Here is an 18,725-nt window from a genome sequence, read left to right on the forward strand (position 1 = left end):
CCTTTTCTCGAATCCTTTAAACATCGGATGGGCCCTTCATCCTTGGCCTTGCTGAACCTCCACGTACCCTGGCGAAACAGGACAGCAACTCAGGGCTGTCCTGATGGGATTGAGTCCCTCGGAAGGGGATGACGCAGCACCTGCCTCAGGGCCAATGATGCTTCCTCAGGGTATCCATACCCTAGCCACCGCTGTGCATGAGAAACGACGCCTCAGGGAAGGAAGAAGACGGGTTCACCTTAAGCCATGCTAAAGAGAGGGAGACTAACAAGCTCTTTAACAGGACACTACTTTCTCTTCCCAGAGTCCTGCCCGCAGCTAGCACAGAATCGTGGAGCAGCAGCCTCAGAGGGCCACAGATCGGTTGGCTATTGTGGACTATCCAGGGAAGTGTACCTTTTTCTTTATCTCCTCTTTTCTAAGCGCACTTTCCGTATTACCTTCACTAAAGTCACTGTCTTCACCACACGGTTGCTTGTCAGCCATGTGTCTGCACGCCATGGCAGCCTAAGCAACATGATGCTTTCCCTTCTCTCGTCCATCTCCTTCCTCTGGGCAACAGCTGGGTGTTTTACAGCTGGCCTGCCCCACAGCTTTTCTTTTAAACTTGAATAAAATTGCCTTTGTGTTTAAAAAAAAAGAAACTGCCTTGTTGGCTTTTCCAATTATCTGCCTCAGCTCCAAGACCTCATAAAACCAGCCCCTCAGTCTCTGAGCTAATATCCACATGAGCGTTCCCTGACTACACTTCAAAATAGCTCATGTGGCAGCAGACAAAGTATCAATCCATACCCGCCAAGTGGGTGCACTTCCGCCCTGCAGGTGGAAACCCCTTTGCCCTTCTCAGGGACCCAAGAAGGGACCATGAAACTTCCCAAGGGCATGTTGTGGGATGATTCACAGTAATGTGTGGGAATCAGGCTAAGAGAGCACAGGGCATTACACAGGATGCTGTGCACACAGACTGCCGTGCACAGAAAGTGCTGGAAGGACTTCCGGGAACTACTGGCCACCCAGGAGCAAGGGTAGAGGGTTTCGTCAGTGTCATGGATGCAGGGCTCCGTGTTCAGAGAGAACACATTTGCACCCCTGAGCGATGTGGGCTGCTCAGACGCCACATCTACGGAGCACAGGGGGACGGAGACCCGGCTGCCTGCTTGGGCGTGTGTGGCACCTCCGTACTGGATGTTCTATTCTTATTTTCTCGGGGCACAGTGAGTCTCCATGTGTCCATCTGCTGACAGACAGGAGTCTGCGTAGAGCGTCTCACCCGGCGTGACTTCAAGCTGGGGCATGTGAAGAACCTCTTAGTGACAGAGGGGAATCTGGGGCAGGTAGGACTCTGCCTCCCTGGTTGCTAAATCACAGAGATCGGAGCAGGTATAATTTAAGCACGGTCATCACCTCGGCTTTGAGAGTCCAGTGCTGTTTCTTGTGTTAGCTCCTTGGCACCTCGGCACAGAGGAGTTTCCAGATGTCAGGGAACCTAGTATGGAGTGAGGTAAAGAAGGGAAGATGGGTGCCAGGTACCTTGTGCCAGGTGCCAGGCTTGGACAGTCTGGAGTCCCAAGACCCCATGGGACAAATGCCATAGAAACCAAGGTATCAATGATCCTCCTTTTAGGAACACCAGGCATAACACTGCAAGTGGCCTTACATAGAGGAATGTGAAACTCTGAACCAACTGGATGAAGTAAGTCCCTGTGGGTAGAACCTGTGGGGTCAGGTGATGAAAGAACCACAAAGGAGGGCAGCCTCCCAGACCCAGAGATGAACCGGTGTGGAAAAGGACAGAATCCTGTTCCTGAGCCCCCAACCAGACAGGACACACCAGCGCCACACATGTCTACAAAACAGTGTCAGAAGCAGAGTGGTGAGAACGAGGAGATGACAGTCCCAGGGACTGAAAAAAGGAATGGAAGGCAAGAGCTACTATACCCAGCTAATACGTCACTGAAGTCTACAGGTGAGATCCCAAGAGCAGAGCAGTGTAGCAGAACATGGCACGCATGCAAATGCCCTGCCTGAGAGAAAAATACCTTGAAGGTTTGGCCTCTTCACCCTGAGCACAATTTTAGGCTAAACTGGGACAATCATAGACCCCGAGAATTCTCCCCACAGTTCGCTGATGGTAAATGGGTGGCAGCAGGCAGTTGCCCTGACTTGCACTGTTGTCTGCTGAGGGAGATATCAGAGCTGAACCTCTCGATAGGCTGTTCCCCTCAGACTGTCCCCGTAGAAAGGGCATGGGGCCCTACAGCATGCCCAGCTGGACGGCCTGCCCTGGGAGTGTGCAGGGTGCTGGGATTCAACATAAAGACACTCTGAGCTGGGACTACGGACCTAACACCATCCTCACTGGAGAGACAGTCCCCAGAGAAGCACATCTTCAGGAAGGGGTTTAGGACATTGTCAGAGAGTGAGAAAGTAACAGGAAAAAATATCTCATAAAGTCTAAAGTAAAGGGAGGTCTAGCTGGACACGCACAGGCCTTCACATCTCTGGGGTTCTGGAAAGGCGGCGTGGTAATGTAGGCTGAGGAGAAGGAACAGAAATGGTGTGGCTACCCAACTGCCAAGAGGTGAGCGATCCCTAGGTCATGAGTCAGCCCACGAGAGATCACCACTCAGCCTCCGCAGGGAAATCCGTCACACGCTACCACAGAGGTGGATGTTGTGCTGATGAAGAAGCCATTCGGAAAAGGACAGGTCCTGTTGGACTTGGTTTCCATGAAGTCCCAGAGTCCTTGGCTCCATAAAGACATGCAGTACAAGGTAGATGCAGGGGCTGGGGCTAAGGACTCAACGTTGAGGGAGGACAATACTAGGGGACGCACAGCAGTATGCTGTTCTTCCTGTTCCAGCGAGAGGGAAAAAACTCTAAAAGCAGAGAGCCTGGCTAGCAGCAAAACCTAACCCCAGGCCAGAAGGAAACTCTAGGGCTGGAAGGATCTCTCAGCGTAATGAGCACACGGTTCAATAAAAGCAGCTCTGAGAGACCAGATAAGTATACTTATCTCCACGGTCGGAAGCAGAGAGATTTTTACAACTCAGGCTTCCTGGGAGCCCAGGCACTATCCCAACATTACAGAGTGAATCAAATTGGATCCAAAGAGAGGCTAGAAATGGAAGTACTGACCAGGACAATCGCTCTGATCAATCGGCAGAGGCAGACATTGATCAGGCATCGGAGAGTGGAGAACTCTGTTCCGACAGGTCTTCGGACCCCATGGTGGGGCCCCCAACTGGCCTCAAGTGTTTAAAATACACTTAGTATTTAGAAACACTATACGGGGAGGGAAGAGGCACGCATTAAATTCCAGGAAAACAAGCCACAGTACAGTACATCGGGAAACTCATCCTTCTCAATCTACTGAGCTGGGAGGACATTTGTGGACACAAGACAGGGAAGGGTACCCAGCAAGGGCCGAAGGCGGTGGCGTTGGAATTTCTTCAGGGACAGAAGGGGACAATAGCCACAGGCAGATCTAGTGGGAGAAAAAGAACAGAGAGCTAGTACAGCCCGTTAAAATATCACCCAAATCCCAGACACAGATGGCTCAGGTGTAGAGCAGCATGCAGGAACGCGACCCAGGCACACATGCCTCTCTTCGGGAGGGTGGCTAACCTCAAAGGTTATCTGCAGACAGTTCTAAGGAACCCCAAACCGAAGTGCCCCAGAAGGGAAGGGGTCAAACGGATGCCTGTGGTCAGCAGGAGCTCGTGTAAGCGGGCTCACAGCACGTGTTAGGGAATTATCCAAAATCTGGCTACAGAACAGATTGTGATGATCTTGAAGCTTGTCGAGTAAAGAGAAGAATATAATTAGCAAACACTGGGAGTGTGCAGGGTGCTGTGATTCAAAATAAAGATGTTCTGAGCTGGGACTACGGACCTAACCCCATCCTCACCGGAGAAGCACAGCGTCAGGCAGGCAGGGGGGTTCTTAGGGCCAGAGAGCGAGGAAGCCACAGACTGAACAGGGGCCAAATGAGACCCGAGCAACGGGAAGCGGTCACTGATATCGGCCACACAGGCGTCCTCTGGCTTCTAGAAGTAGAAGCTTATTGGCTGCATGAATCACACGGCTCTGGGTTCAGGGGTCCCAAGCCTCCACATCCGTTGGGTTCCTGCTGGAGTTGTAAGAACTCTTGACAGCTTCTAGTGACCACCCGTGCTTCTTACCGCTGAGTCTCTGATTCTGTTCCATTAACCTCTGAGTCTGCTCTGGGATTGCCTCTCCATTCAAAGACCCTAGCTGGTCCCAGGCCACCTAGACAATCCTAAGTACAATGTCATCACGAGGCTCTTAATCCCATCGGCAAAGTGTCTTCTGTACTGGGTGGCCACAGGTCTTCAGGATCAGCACCAGGATACTAACACAGGGACATCACCCATGACAAGAGAACACAACTCCAGGCTAAGTATATGACGCACAGATCCAGAAAGACCCAGTTCACGTGTAAGGGCCCCCCATCATCTCTACGTCAAATTTCTCTGGCTTACGTTTTGACATTTTCTTTTTTTTTCTCCTGCCCCTCAAGTAAAATACCCAAAATCTGCATATCGGGCCAATGCTGTCTCAATGACTGCAGCCCAGGCCTTTGCCTCTGTCTTACAGGGTCACTTGTGATTGCCTTTCAGGATAACTTTTCTTTCTCAAATCCCCACACAACCACCTCAAGGAAGCAGATAGCCTAAGCCAAGGTTCCAGGAACCAGACATGGACATATGTTGAAGGTTTTTGTTCAGTGACCTGGGAAAGAGTCTCAGGCAGACCCTTTAGCTCTGTAGATGGTCGTCCTTGACTCTCCAGAGGCCTCTCCTGCCAAGAGGATGCAGGTGGGTGTGAGGCAAGCCAGGTGTCACAGGTGGTGCCACAGGAACTGGACAGCAGGTACCTCCCATTGTTGTTCTGGAGCCGGGGAGGGCAGAAACACTTTTGGCATCCATGGATGGGAACTGCCTGGCCCAAGGCCACATCTTCCTCTGAGGACACTGCGGCTCATTGAGAGGCTCAACAGGGTCTCTTCCAGAGTGGAGACACAGGATTACGTTCCCCTTCCCATGCTGGGCCTATACAAATATATCAGGTTGACAGTGGGACAGAATGAGGCCCTTGAGTTAGGTGTGCCAGGACCTTGAGAGCCGAGCGCTCTCACTTCTCGGGGTGGCAGGTGGCACTTGCTCAGGAGTTTCCTTGAGATCAGAAGGGGCTTGTGGGTGGAGGGTAGAGCCAGGCAGGAGCCCTCACAGGCCAGGCCCTAAACGTGTGGCTCTGCCCACATCTAAAGCAATAGAAGGTGGACATGGGGACCTCTGGGCTCAGAAACTCACCCTGGAGTCTCCCAGACGGGCTCTGCTTCTGGGGAGTTCTCTATCTCTGAAGTGTCACTGGGCTTGAGGCCCAAGGACAGCACTTGGCACCTGGACTCGATACTCAATGGTTACCCTGCCCAGCACAGGGCTATGAAGAATCCCACACATGGTCTGACCATCCGTGAAGCTCCTTCACCCGTCCTACAAGGCTCAGGCCGCTCAGAATGTCTTCCTTCCCTGGCTCTTGCTATACCCCTCCCCCACAACAGGCCATTCCCAGCAAGCCCAGGGGACTGACCCCCTAGAGCGCCTTCTTGGCTGCAAAGGGCCCCTTTCTTAGGCTCTCAGGGAAGTGAAGGTTGGAAGGATGCAGTTTCCACCATCTGCCTCCTCAATGGTCAGGGGCAGCTGGCAGGCTGGCCCTCATTGTTCTGCAAAATGGCTGGCCTGCCTGCCAGGAGGTTCCTACTGTGTTCCACCTCATCCGGGGTGGGGTGGGCCTCTCCTGCGGCATTTCCACTTTCCAGTATATCTCCAGGCTACTTAGATTCTTTAGGAAAACAGCCTGGCCCCAGATGTGGCTGGACGGTCAGATGCCATCTTCAGAGCTGGTACCAGGGGGCCTGGCATAGCATGTTTCCCATTAGTGACCTCCAGCTTCTTGGCTCTGGCTTCTCATGACACCTGCGACCTCTGATATTAGTATTAGTGTTTTGGGGCCACCATAATTGACTCCCTTGAAGCCACACTACACTGTGAGCTCTCAGTTCTGGAGGACAGATGTCCAGAGTTGGAGCCCCTTAAACCTAAGAAGCTGATACTCACATGAGTGTTTACCCCCCCCCCTTTTCTGTGTGTGTGTGTGTAGATAAATGTGCATGCGCATGTGTGTAGAGGCCAGAGGACACCATTTGATATCATACTCAGGAAACTCTACTGTTCTACCTTTGTGACAGGGTCTCTCACTGGCTTGGAGGTCACCAATTAGGCAGACTGGTTGGCCAGCAAATCTCCACTTCTGCCTTCCCAGTATAGTGGTTACAAGAACCAGCCTCCACACCTGGCTTGTAAGCGGTCAACACGCTCTAAGAATCCCATCTACCAGCACCTGCTAGACACTTCTGGCCTCCAGGAACCTGGGGGACACTTCTGACCTTCAAGACTGTGAAAATAGCTGTGCTGGGAGCTGCTTCTGAGGGGTACTCAATGCCTGCTCATGACGGCCCACAGCAGACAAACACAAAGGGTAAACAGAAGATGCCCTCCTGTTTGCATCCGAGTGGAGGAGCTCAGAGTGGCCTGTGGCAGGCTATAGGAAGTGTGTGAGAAATCAGGGGAATCCCCAGGAACTGCACTGTCCCTCTCCCAACTAATCCTGACCTCTATGTGACTCCGCAGAGGACCCCACCCCCGCACACACACCCAGCCCTCTGGGTTCCGTTTTATGTTAATTCAGAAGGAATCTCATTTTAAGTCATGCAAGTGAGTCACTAGGATGTGGGCATAAGAACATAGGCTTGGAGGACCAAGTTACGTGTCTGGCTGTGTTGGCTCAGAGGACGAGGTAAGGGATTTAGCCCCTGGAGATGCCAAATTCATCTTCTCAGGGTGTCTCTGGACATCACAGGCGTGGGCATGAAGGGACCAGACTGCTCAACTGATGGTGTACAATCTGTGTGAATGGGGACACAGTGGCTCCAGGGTGCTCTTCAGGTGGTGACCACAAGTGTACCCTGGACTGACACCTCTCATTGCCCTTGTGTTCTATTTCCTTTACTCTAGCCCATCTCCCATCTGTTAGTCCTGTTGTTTGTAGCCTCCCAAGGGTCCAAGCTCTGGGGTGGTGGCCCAAGTCCCGGAGCCCACGCCCAGGCAGAGATTCTAGAGGAGGGAGGTCTGGCCAACCCTGGGACTCCTCAGGGCGTCACCTGGCTTCTCTGCCCCAAGGCTCACCTCCCAGGCTTTCTCCTCGTTACAGAGCCCAGGGTATAGCAGGGGACAGGTCAGCCAACTCCCTATATAGCTGAGTGTAGAGGCATGAGCAATCAATCCTTCATCTCTGTGTATAGCTCGCATGTACAGAGGCTTGTGGAACGCAGCCCTGGTCCTGGACAATGATCGGACAAGTCTCAACCTGTATCTTTTGTTCAGGACGACTGAGAGTGCCTGAACATTTCAGAACCTTTCAGACCCCATCCTCCTTCTTCCTGCTGAAACCAGGCCTTGATTCAATCATCTGGGACGCACAGGAAGGTATCCATGGGATATGGAAGGATGCTCACACCCTAGTGAGCTCCTGGAGCCCAGGGAGCTTGTCCTTTTGACCTCAACGACTCTCAGCTGAGCACCCCAGCCCAGAGAAGGGTGCAGGCAGCACCCCAAGGCTTGCCCCGTTCATCAGTCAAGCCTATGCAGGGAAGCACCCAGACGGTATTTTAAATGCAGTCCCCGTGGGAGGCAGCACCATCAACACCTGATGTTTCCCTGTGCTCAGAAGCCTTGGGCAGGAACAAAGGACAGAAACCCAGTGCCAGCCAGTGGGCAGGGGCATTCCACTTGCTCCAGGGCCTGGCAGGTCTATCATCCTCCCCTGCTCTGCCCTCTGCAGTGACAATGCCATCCCCTGTCCCATCAGTTCACTCGAAGTCTGTTCTTGGCAGGTATGAGGCTCCAGTCAGCTGGGTAGCTCAAGCCTTGAGTGTGCTCCAGTCCTTTCTGGGGTTCCTAGCCCCGACTCTGTGCTCTGGCCTTTCCTTGGTTGCCTCAGTCCTCATTACCACTAGTCCTCATCACCTGGCACCACTTGAACTCTTGGCCAGGCATGACCCCCATATCCCACCCACTATCACCTTGGCTCAAGCCAAGCCACACCCTCCATCCTATACGCTCCTTCCCACTTCAGATACTGGATGCTGTTCCTCTCCTGTGGGTTCACTTGGGACCCAAAAGGACTCCTGGTCAAGGCCCAAGGAATCCCCAAAGGAGAACTAGTGTGCCCCTAATACCTCCCACCCTAGGGCTGCCCTTGAGGGCTCCATGCACAAACTCTGGTCCCAGTGGCCTCTGAGCACCTGCTGCTGGTTCATGGTGCAGATGGGAGGCTACTTGTCCTGGAAGGGATGAACAGAGAGTGGGGTGGGGTGCAAGCAGGCTGCCTGGCAGAGGCAGAGCCCGAAGTGTCTGGTTCAGAATGGTACTATGCAGCAGAAGAGGCAGACTACAATAAGGGTAGGGGTAAGGACAGGGTGTGTGAAGCTATGGGAGTGGTTAGGATGTGGAGCCAGGCTCTGGTCCCCAGGGCAAGCTCGTCCAACAGTGATGAGGGCACTTAGTGGGCATCCGGCTATCCATGGCACTTGTCAGGCAGCGCTGATGATCCTAGTAGACTTCTCCATTCCCAGCTCAGCCCCACCCCATCAGCAGCAGTGCCCAACCCAGCTCAATGGTCATTAACAATCTCAGTGAGTAGTTCTGAGTTCAGGGCTGTCTCTCGAGACACCTTTCCTCAATCTCTCCTTTGGAGACCTGGGGGAGAGCCTGCATCTCATGAGAAGGGTCCAGCTTAGTCCCCAAAGAGCAACTTGATGCACTTCAGTTCCTGACAGGAAGGGAAAGGAGGCACCAGAGGCTCTATACCCCCAGGACTCTATCCTCAACGGGGGGCGGGGGGAACCCCTGCCCTGGCCACAGGGCATTTTCTGTTTCCCCATTTTTTTTTGGTTCTTTTTTTTTTTTTTTTTTTTTTTTTATGATTCTGCGCTCTACCACTGAGCCAAGAAATTTTTTTTTTTTTTAATGATTCTGTCAGAAAATACTCAAAAGCTTTTGCCTCAGAGAAATGAGCTGAGATCCATCCATTGTCTGAGAGCTAGGGACAGCACAGATGGGGCCTGCTCTGTCTGGCCTGCCATCTGCAGCGGCACCTTGGACCCCCCCCAAAGACTTCCCTCAGACTTGAACGGGGCAGACCAATCCAGGACAAACCTGGCGACCTACTCGGTCTCATCTCATGGTGGCTATTCTGAGCAGCCTGGTAATGCCTGAATATCCTGGGGACAAAGGGCCAGTGGTGCTACCGAAGCCTTAGCCTCTTACAGACCAGGACAAGACTCTGAGATTCAGACACTCCATCAACACCACAGCCTGAGGCCTCTCATGACGTCCTCTCAGGGGTCTTCATACATTTAGAGGGAGGATCTGCGTCTATATCCCAGACCAGGAAACTCGGAGGGGCCGTTCTGGAGGGAGAGGATATCCAACCTCCTTAAGATGCCCAGATCCACTGAGCTTCCTCTGGCTGCTCCCCCAGATTGTGGGAGGTTATCCAGGGCAACATGGGTCCTCCAATGTGGGTGAGATCTCAGCCCTCATGGGTTGTGTGCTCAGTGTCCTCAAGAATGCCCAGGCTGGCAGTGCAGCCTCATTTGCACGTGTGGGTGGCTGAGCACCTCCCTGTCAAGGCCTTTGAGGCTGTGGTGACTCACCAGCAGTGGCTTCATTCCTTTGGAGAACAGGAAACCCATACGGCCCTTCCTGCCTGCTCACAGCCTTCCAAGACTTGGGGTGTATATCACCCTACTTTTGCCTTGCAGATCTAGTAGTGGGACGAGACCAGGGTGTAAGGCTGGGGAGGGGGACTAAACCTCCAACCTGTGCCTTCCTGTGCTGGGACACACCCCAGCTACCCCCCTGCTGAGAACACTACCCCGGGCTGTGGGTGGTCTATGCTATACCATCCTGGTACAGGAGCCCAACATCTGCAGCCTGGGACCCCAGCTTGTTACTCTAGAGAACTCCTGGGAGTAGGTAAAGCAGATAGAACCCCCCTTCCTTCTGTCCCAGACTAAGCCCTCCTAGTCACTGGCACAGCTGCCTGTGCCAACATCATAGTTGTGGAGAAGGGCCCCCAGTGCCACCCTTCACTTTGAGAATCAGTGATGGTGCAGAAGGAAGAGGAGACAAATATGGATGAGAAGAGGAGGAAGAGGAGGAGGAGGGGGAGGAGAGAAAGAGGGAGAAGAGGAGGAGGGGGGGGAGGAGGAGGAGGGGGAGGAGGAGGAGGGGCAAAGTTTCCAGTGGGAATGACAGCAGGGCCACCGGGCAGTTCCAGGCAGCAGGAGGGACCTCCCCTGTCCTCCCCACCCACGGCTTGACGTCTGTGCTGGGTCTGTGTACACACAGGGCTCAGATGCTCTGGGGCAGATCTCAGCCCACAGCTCTCTGTATCACCTGCCCGTGATGAGAACCGAGGGGTGTGGAGGGGCCAGAGTCTGCAGGTCATGGGAGGCCAGACTCGCCCACTCTCTGCAGCTAACTAATGCCGTGCCCAGGAGACAGTTTCAGAGATAAGGGAGTGCCCTGGAAGGGGAAGGCGATCTTTCAGGATGGCTGTGTTCTGGCTTCTGAGAGTTGAGGGCTGCACCAGCTCTGCTCATGTTTAATTTCAAGGTTATGTCTCACGTGTATCACAATTAAAAGCATTGCACCAAGTGCCACTGCCCCATAGCAGTCTCTCACCCCCTGGGGCAGAAGACAGTTGTTACCAGGCAGACTGTGGCTGCCACCCTATGGCTGACTACAGGGACCTTCACTATCTATGCCAGAACGGGAAGGAGGCAGTTTTTCACTCACAGCAGCCACAGTCACTGGCATCTGTCCAGCCAGGCCCCAGGCACTTTGGGGAGACAGGATGCTGTTTCTTACCAAGCACTGGGAGAGCCTTCCGCAGCTGCTAATTCCCGGAATTCACCACATCTCAGTAGAGCAGGCACCCAGGAGGGAGGGGGCGCTGACTTAAGATGTCAGGCACAGGAAACTGGAGCTCACAGAAGCCCCAGCTGTGACAGGTGAGGGTCCCAGGAGGACAAGAGTCCCCAGCTACAGATGGCAGGGACAAGACAGCCATGTTTCCCTCTGTCTGAGCAGACACTGCTAACGAGACCACAACCAGGGCATCTTCCCCAGACATGCTTGCGTGTTACTGTAGCACTTGGTTCAAAAGACAAGGAAGCATGAAATCTAAACGCACCTCTAAATCAGGGGCAGTGACACACAACTGCAATCCCAGCACTCAAGGAGCTGAGGCAGGAGGATGATGAATCAAGGCAAGCCTGGGCTACACAGCAATAGACAAGTAAACAGACATGCCTACACAGGACCCAAACTCCCTGGTTCTAACCAGTGAAGACTTGGAACACGCACGCATGTGCACACACACACAATACAGCCCCGCATGCACACACGTCTTTGCTCTGCTCTGTGTGATGGATGCCCTGAACACCCAGGGAAGTCTGGTAGGATATTGGTCCCAGTAGGCAAAGCAACAATCAAATCACTCTGCATGCAGTTCAGCTCTGTACACACACACTGACCTACTCACAGAAATGATTCTTTCCCAGTAGTGATTTCAGCCAGCAGTTGGTTGTTTCAAAGGCTCAGTGTGCGTTCTGACAATTTGCAGGCTCGCGGACTTTCTGTTCTAATTCAAGGAACTACATTGTTTGAGGGAAACTGCATCTCAGCCCAGGGTTGGGGTGACATAGCTAGCTCCGGGAAGGTGACGCACAGAAATGGAAGTTTCTGATCATAAGCCAGCCTTTGCTAGTCTTACAGTGTCCTTCACCATCTTCCCTTGCTGGTGAGAAAGCGCCTCCCCTGAGGCTGGCAGCGAGAACACTAGTGCTTACCAAGACAGTTATTTGGGGAAAAGGCAGAAAGAGACATTTCTCCCTGCCTAGTTCCCTGACAAGCCCCTTCACTTAGGAGCTATTTCCATAATCATTCTGTTGACCCCTGCTTAAAGCACAGAGGAGAATTTGAGAGGAGGAAACGTCATACCGCCTTCACTCTGAAAATGTGACCACGCTGAAATGAACCTGAAGGACACTGACCCCTGGTGACTACTTGGCTGGCTGCGGGGCTCCGCGGCCATAGTGCGTGCGGTTCTGACTGGTTCTCAGATCAGTGGAGCGCTAGAATTGGGAAGGAGAGCGGGTGTGTACGGGGTGGGGGGGGGAACAGCGGGTGTGCACGGGGAGACAGAGCCAGTCCCTCACTCTACCTCCCAAGCCCCGCGCGGCAGAGCCTCAGTGAGTGCAAGCACCCGGGTCCGAGTCCTGTTCCAGGTCCCCGCAGGAAGAGGCGCCCGATCCCAGCCCACCCAAAACTTTCTCGCCCGGGAAGCCGAGAAAGTTGAAGAACGCTGCTGTGGCGGCGGCTGGGACCGCGCGGGGGTTGGGAGGGGTGGGGGAGAATGAAGGATGCGCACGCTTGTGCGGGGCTCAGCACCGCGGACAGCTCCGTCACTTACCTGTCGTCGTTCGGGAATGTCTGGTCTCCTAAAAGCAGGTCACGGAATCTATACCGTGGCGGCAAGGGCAGTACCTCTGTGTCCAGGTCGTTCATTGTGAGGCTGGCAGCGTCCAGGAGCACGTCCCCGCCGCCGACTTTCCCTGCGCAGGGTCGCCTGCAGGCACACGGCAGCGTCCCCTCACCGTCCTCGCCCTCGCCGGACGCGGGCAGACCCCTGCGAGCCTCTTCCCGGCGTCCGCGACCCCCCGCGGGGGCGGGACAAGCACCTGCAGGGGGAGGGGCTGAGGGCGGAGCTCGGCGGGGGCGGGGAGCCTTCCGCGTCCTCAAGGCTCTGCTTAGGGTTCTTTTCCCAGGATATGTGTGTGTCTGTCTGTGTGTGGGGGTGGGTGTTGGGGGGGTTAATGGGAGTGGTCAGGGCTAACTCCAGAACATCGTTTTCTTGAAGGTCCCTGGTCTTCCTTGAGTTCGCATGGGAGCCCTCCTCTTCCCTGGACCTGAGCCAGGCAAGCCTTCCCGCCCCCACAGTCGGCTCCAAGGCCAGTTGCTCAGCTTTTCTTCAGGTTCTGGAGCCACTATCTCCACCCCCAAGGCCTCCTCTCAGCCTCTCACTGCTGAGTGGCAAGAGGCGGTTTATGAAGAGGCTCTCTAGGGCCAACATATCAGAACAGATGTGATCCATGACTCTGGACTTCTAAAGACTCCTATCACAGTCACGGGAGTCACTGATAGGGTGTAGGGATATGTAGACAATGGGGTGGGGCAGCCTATGTGCACCAGGAGGGTCTCGTCTCCAGTCCTCCCACCCTTTGTCCTTTCCTGTCTTCCTCTCCCTCCATATCCACATTCAGCAGGCACAGCAGCTGGAGACGGGCTGGCAGGGGACCCCAGGCTCCAGTTCCCAGCCTCCTGAGACAGCAAGCTGGGGGCATTTATCTTGCCAGCCTCCAAATCCCAGCTATCTGTAGAAACTTCTGCCTACAGCATAGGACCCGGAAGCAGCTTACATCCACCAAGTGAGAACAGGCTTGGACTCAATTGCACCCAGGAACTGTGGGCACTGGCTCAATGGGGGACTGTGGTCCACTGGGCTCCTGACCTAACCAGAGTCCTGGGCTTCTTGCTCCTCGGCAAGGCAGAGCTCCTAGCACTCAGCCCCAGCCCTCCAGCAACCCACAGTAGAATGCAGTAGGGAGAAGGCCCAATTCCCAACTACCTGACTTAGCAGTGCCCCAACTTGGCTCAGCCACGAGCAAAGAGACCAAGTCTCGACACGACACGTGTGTATGCAGCACCAGTCCACTGGGCCTGCTTATGCTTCTCCCAATAAGGCCTGAGGGGAAGGGGTTCGTCCTATGTTTGTTCAAAGTAGGCCATGAGCTGTGTGTGCTTGAGGGAAGAAGATGAAGGGAACATTTTACCTCAGGCAGGGTTCGGACTCTCTCATTCTCAAGTTGGGAAGAGTGGGTGTACTCCCTGGGCCTCCCTCCCCCAGCCTACCAGCAGGCCTACAAGTGTGGGTACTCCCTGCCTCTGGAGGCTGAGAATGCTCGGTGGCTGTCTCAGGCCATGGCTGCCAGTGGCAACACTCACGTGTTTCTCAGGTCACAGATTCAACCTCCCCGATCTGGCAGAACTTGAAAAATAACATTTTCCTATTAGCCTCAGCGGAGTTGATTGTTATTTCTTAGTCACAAGCTGGCTGGGCCTGGGGAGGTGCTGGCAGGTGGGGAACCACGTGGCCAGGGGTCAGGGCCTTATTTCTTTTGGCAAGCCCCTCAAGAACCACCAGGTGCCTAGGAGCTGAGCTCTCTGCTGCCCTGACCTTTTGGGCACTTCTGAATTTTTTCTCTTGGCCTCAAGATGGGGGGAGGAGGGAGGGCTGCGAGGGGGGGGCATCGGGGGAGAACCTCTGCTTACTTCAAGGCCCCAGGAAAAAGAAATGCACCTGGAGTCAGAGACACCGCCCTGCCCCCACCCAGCTGTGGCTGGGAGGAGTGACAAGGCAGGCTGTCCTTGCAACCTTGAGAGTGTTGCTGTAACACGTAAGTGTGCAGGCACTGTGATGGGCATCCCATGGACCTCCTGGTACCCTCCCCTTCCTGTGCCTACCCCTTCTACACCCTATGAACTTGAATTGACTTTAGAGGAGACCAGGGCCCCCAGAACCTCTAGGTAGGAGTGGTATGGTTGAAATATGTCAATATTCCTGTTCACTGGATAGCCCAGGCTTTGGGGATAGTGGGGGATTCGGCCATGTTGGGAAGAACTTTGGGGCAAGCAGGGCAGGGCAACTAGGGGATTCTATAAATGTGGGGACAACTGGAGCCAGAACATGGCTGTAGCCCAGCTTCCAGGATTCAGGGGACCACTTCTTGTTCTGTTTCTCATTCTTTCCCTGGGTGACCCTAGGAGAGCCCAGGAGGCAGCTAGGACCCAGGGTTATTCTCTCTCCTTTGAGATGGCTATGTCAGTGAACTACCTGTTTCATAAGAATTCAATGTTTTGTGGCTCCAATTAGTCGCTCACATCCCAGGCCTACCCCTTAAGGCAAGGTAGTTTGTCTTAGAGTTTCCATTGCTGTGAACAGACACCATGACCGAGGCAACTCTTATAAGGACAGCATTTAATTGGCCTACAGGTTCAGAGGTTCGTCCATCCGGCATCATCAAGGCAGGAGCATGGCAGTGTCCAGGCAGACAGAAGGCAGACAGAAGACTAGCTTCCAGGCAGCCAGGAGAAAGGTCTCTCAAAGTCCACCTCCACAGTGACACACTTCCTCCAATAAGGCCACCCCTCCTAATAGTGCCACTCCCTGGGCCAAGCATATTCAAACTACCACAGAGTTCGACTTATGAGACACACGCTCCCACCCCCACCCCAAGTGAAGTGCTCCCTCAGGAAAGTGTGACAGCTCTGGCTGAAACTGCTTGCTTCTCTCAGGGACTCTCTGGAATCCAGGGGTGGTCAAGAGTTCTAGATGCATGGGTAGGCGGCCTAAGCAAGTCCCTTTACCAGAGTCTTTGTTTCCTCTTCTGGAAATGAGAATGCCTATGTGGCTTATCCTCACAGGGACTGTGCAGTAGACAGCCAGTGACAAGTCGGTAGGCTCAAGCTGCTCTGTGCCACTCCGCTGAATGACAACAGTGCCTGGTCTGGGACAGAGTTCAAGTTGGGCTTCAGGGGCCCTATCCAGGTTATCCAGAAGAGCTTAGGCTTGGGTGGGTCACTGTCTAGGTGATCAATCTAGAGAGAACAGGGCAAAGAGGACACAGCCTAGCATGAAGGACAGGAAGGGCGCTCACTGAGTACAGGAAAACGTGTCTGGCCCTTTGCTGGGTGCTGGGATTCAGACTTGGGACTAACAGCCGAGGTGCATATTTTACATCCCAAAGCGGGCCTGGCCTCCAGGTTCTCCCAGCATCCCTTGGAACCCACCTGTTACAGGGCATGACTCTGTCCTGAACTTTCCCCTCCCCAGAGTCTCTCCTATATAATGCAGACCTCTCTCCTCTCCCCCCCTCTCTCCACACTTTCTCTCTCCCCTCCCTTCTGTCTCCCTGACTTCACTGACCTCCTCCTGTGTGCTCCAGAGCTGCTTCCCAGTAACCCAGTCTTTATGTCCTCTAACCTGTCTTCAATTGGCTCATTTCACAGGGAGAGATTAACTTCTCACCTGGTGCTGAGTCTGGGGGCGCGGGGAGTGGAGTCCCCCTGAAGCCGTGTGGGACCTCTCCTCCCCCCCCCGTCCTTCTCTCTGTCTGACTCAATGTTTGGACTCCATGAGTACCTGCCTCCCAGTAGCCTTGGATAGGTGCTCTCCTGAGTCTCCCTGCCAACAGCCGGTTGGCCAGGACAAGTACATCTGCTCCAGAACAAAGACCAGGGCTTTTTTCCAGGGAGCCTTGGGTTCAAAGACTTTTGAATCCATAATCCTAATCATAATTTTCAGAAGACAAAACCCAAGTTCTAACAGGTGTAAACAATTTAATGTTTCTAAAATCAACACCAAATAGGTTATTATTGTGTTACAAGGTTTGAGCATCAAGGCCACCAAGCCAGGTATGTTGCTTCTTTTTTTCTCCAACCCACAGCAGAGACAAGAGCATTATCTTCTGAAAACTATGGTTATGAGCATCTCGGCTGTTTGTCCCAAGTCAGAAAACGTCTGAGGCTTACCCGCCACCACTGTTAGACCCCAGGCTATTGGGTGGGTTGATGTTCCACAGTTCCTCAGGTCTCCTGCAAACACCAGGTCAAAACACAAAAATCGTATCCAAATTGTCTGACCTCCCTATGTCCAGTTTTTTTGGAACCATACTCTCACCTCCTCCCCATCACTGCAACCCAGCATTAGCAGCTGAGCACCGCTGCATGCTCAGCTCTGGGTGCTGCCCGGCCCCACCCCCACCCCGCCTCCTTCCATCCGTGTGAGGCCCAGGCAGCAGCGGTGAGGAAGGAGCAGCCTGCTCACCTTTAAACATCCCCATCCCCACGGCCACGTGACTACACACAGCCAGCGGCAGGACGGCTATAAACAGCATGAGGCCGGCCGCCGACTCATTTATGGAATAAAGAAGGTGGAACCAGGGCTTTACCACCATCTTGATTAAGGGTAGCCACTTGGCTGGCAGCCACCTCTGTTATGGGTAGTGGGAAAGAAGCAACGTATTTGCTTGGTGGCCCTGATACCGAAACCTTGTCACATAATAGTGACCTACTTGCTATTATGTGGAGACATTAAGTCGTTCACACTTGTTAGTTCTTGGTTTTTATCTTCTGAAAGTTATGGTTATGCTCTGTCTTCGCTCTTTAAAAGGTACTTTAAGTATTTACAGGCACAGTTTAGAGCCGATAACCTCAAACCTTATGTACTCAACGTACCTCACTCTGTAAGGCAAGCCTAGGACGGGTAGCTAGAGACAAGCGAAGTTTGTCTATCCAAATATACTTTAGATAGATAGATGGTCCTCGGGCACTTTGGAGACATGCTGAATGTGATGTTTAAGACGCTTTGTTCTGGCCAGAGACTCCCAAATCCTAGCAGTGATCTCCTTCAACCCCGCGTCTCCAAGAAGATATGGGCACTATGGAAAAGGACTCCATTTGGATCATAGGGTGCTAACTTCTGGGTAAGACTGCTTCCATTGCCTCTCCTGCTGCTAGGGGTCTGGCCTGAGCTGTGGACAAATAATACACCCAGAGAGTTCACTGTTCCGCGTTGCCTCAGACTAGGTGAGGTCAGTCTCCCCCATGTTCCTCCTCCACAGGAAAAGCCTCTTAAGTCTTCTGGACCTGGCGGCCAAAGACTGCCTCTGCATGAGGTGTCACCAAGACAGGAGCCTGGGACAACCACCTCAGTCTCTGTCATGTTAATTGAGGTACCCGCTGTTACCCTTCTCAGGCCTCTGGGGGCTTTGAAGACTAGACTGGTCAAAGAAGTAACTTTTCCCTTTATCTAAAGGAAGTCACTCACAGTGACTGCTGCCAGTGATGTCTGCGGACCACAAACTTCTAAGAAAGTGTTTGAGGGTCAAGGAAGTTGTTTTGAGATTAGTAAGTGCAAGTCGTGAAGGCTGAAGGACACAGAGGGCCCGCGTTGAGGTACACGGGAGGGACGAAACTGCTTCAGAGTCCTTCCCCTTGCCGTGCTACTGTTGTACTGAGGCTGGAAAGTTCAGAGCTTTAACACTGACCAATGGGGTTCTGGTAAATTATTAGTCTAATTTTGGTAGAACAGTCCACTGAGGTCATAGTCACAAGCTAAAGATTTTTAAATTGTTGCCCAGGTTTCTACTGTAACTCCAAGGTGTGAGTCCGCTGCTCTTCCTGCAATCTGTCTGTGCAGATTACAAACAGCGGTGATACTAGCATATCTAAAATTTATCTCTTTTTGTGAATTTAAAAAGATTCTTATAAACTTCAGGGAATCCACTGGAAGCCACCTCTCACCAGCCAAATGGATCCTGGCTAAGTACTGCCAATCAACAGTCTGCTTCCCGCCCCACCTGCCTATTCTTTTTTTTTTTTTTTTTTTTTTTTTTTTTTTTTTTTTTCGGGGCTGGGGATTGAACCCAGGACCTTGTGCTTCCTAGGCAA

At 53.3% G+C, this 18,725-nt stretch overlaps 1 protein-coding gene across 4 annotated transcripts in view; it reads right to left on the bottom strand.

Moving 5' to 3' along the window:
- The window catches only part of Kcnt1 (potassium sodium-activated channel subfamily T member 1), a 52,810-nt gene extending 39,977 nt beyond the window's left edge, over positions 1 to 12,833 (bottom strand). For 2 of the 4 annotated variants that reach the window (XM_032903070.1, XM_032903072.1), the window contains exon 1: positions 12,628 to 12,831. In XM_032903070.1, the coding sequence (XP_032758961.1) occupies positions 12,628 to 12,722 (95 nt within the window). In that variant the 5' untranslated portion in view covers positions 12,723 to 12,831. Of the gene's footprint in view, positions 1 to 12,627 lie in introns of all 4 variants that reach the window. The other 2 variants (XM_032903071.1, XM_032903068.1) reach the window with 2 other exon arrangements.
- Between the last annotated feature and the right edge of the window lie 5,892 nt (positions 12,834 to 18,725).

Source organism: Rattus rattus, chromosome 5 (assembly GCF_011064425.1).
Source record: "Rattus rattus isolate New Zealand chromosome 5, Rrattus_CSIRO_v1, whole genome shotgun sequence".
NCBI lineage: Eukaryota > Metazoa > Chordata > Mammalia > Rodentia > Muridae > Rattus > Rattus rattus.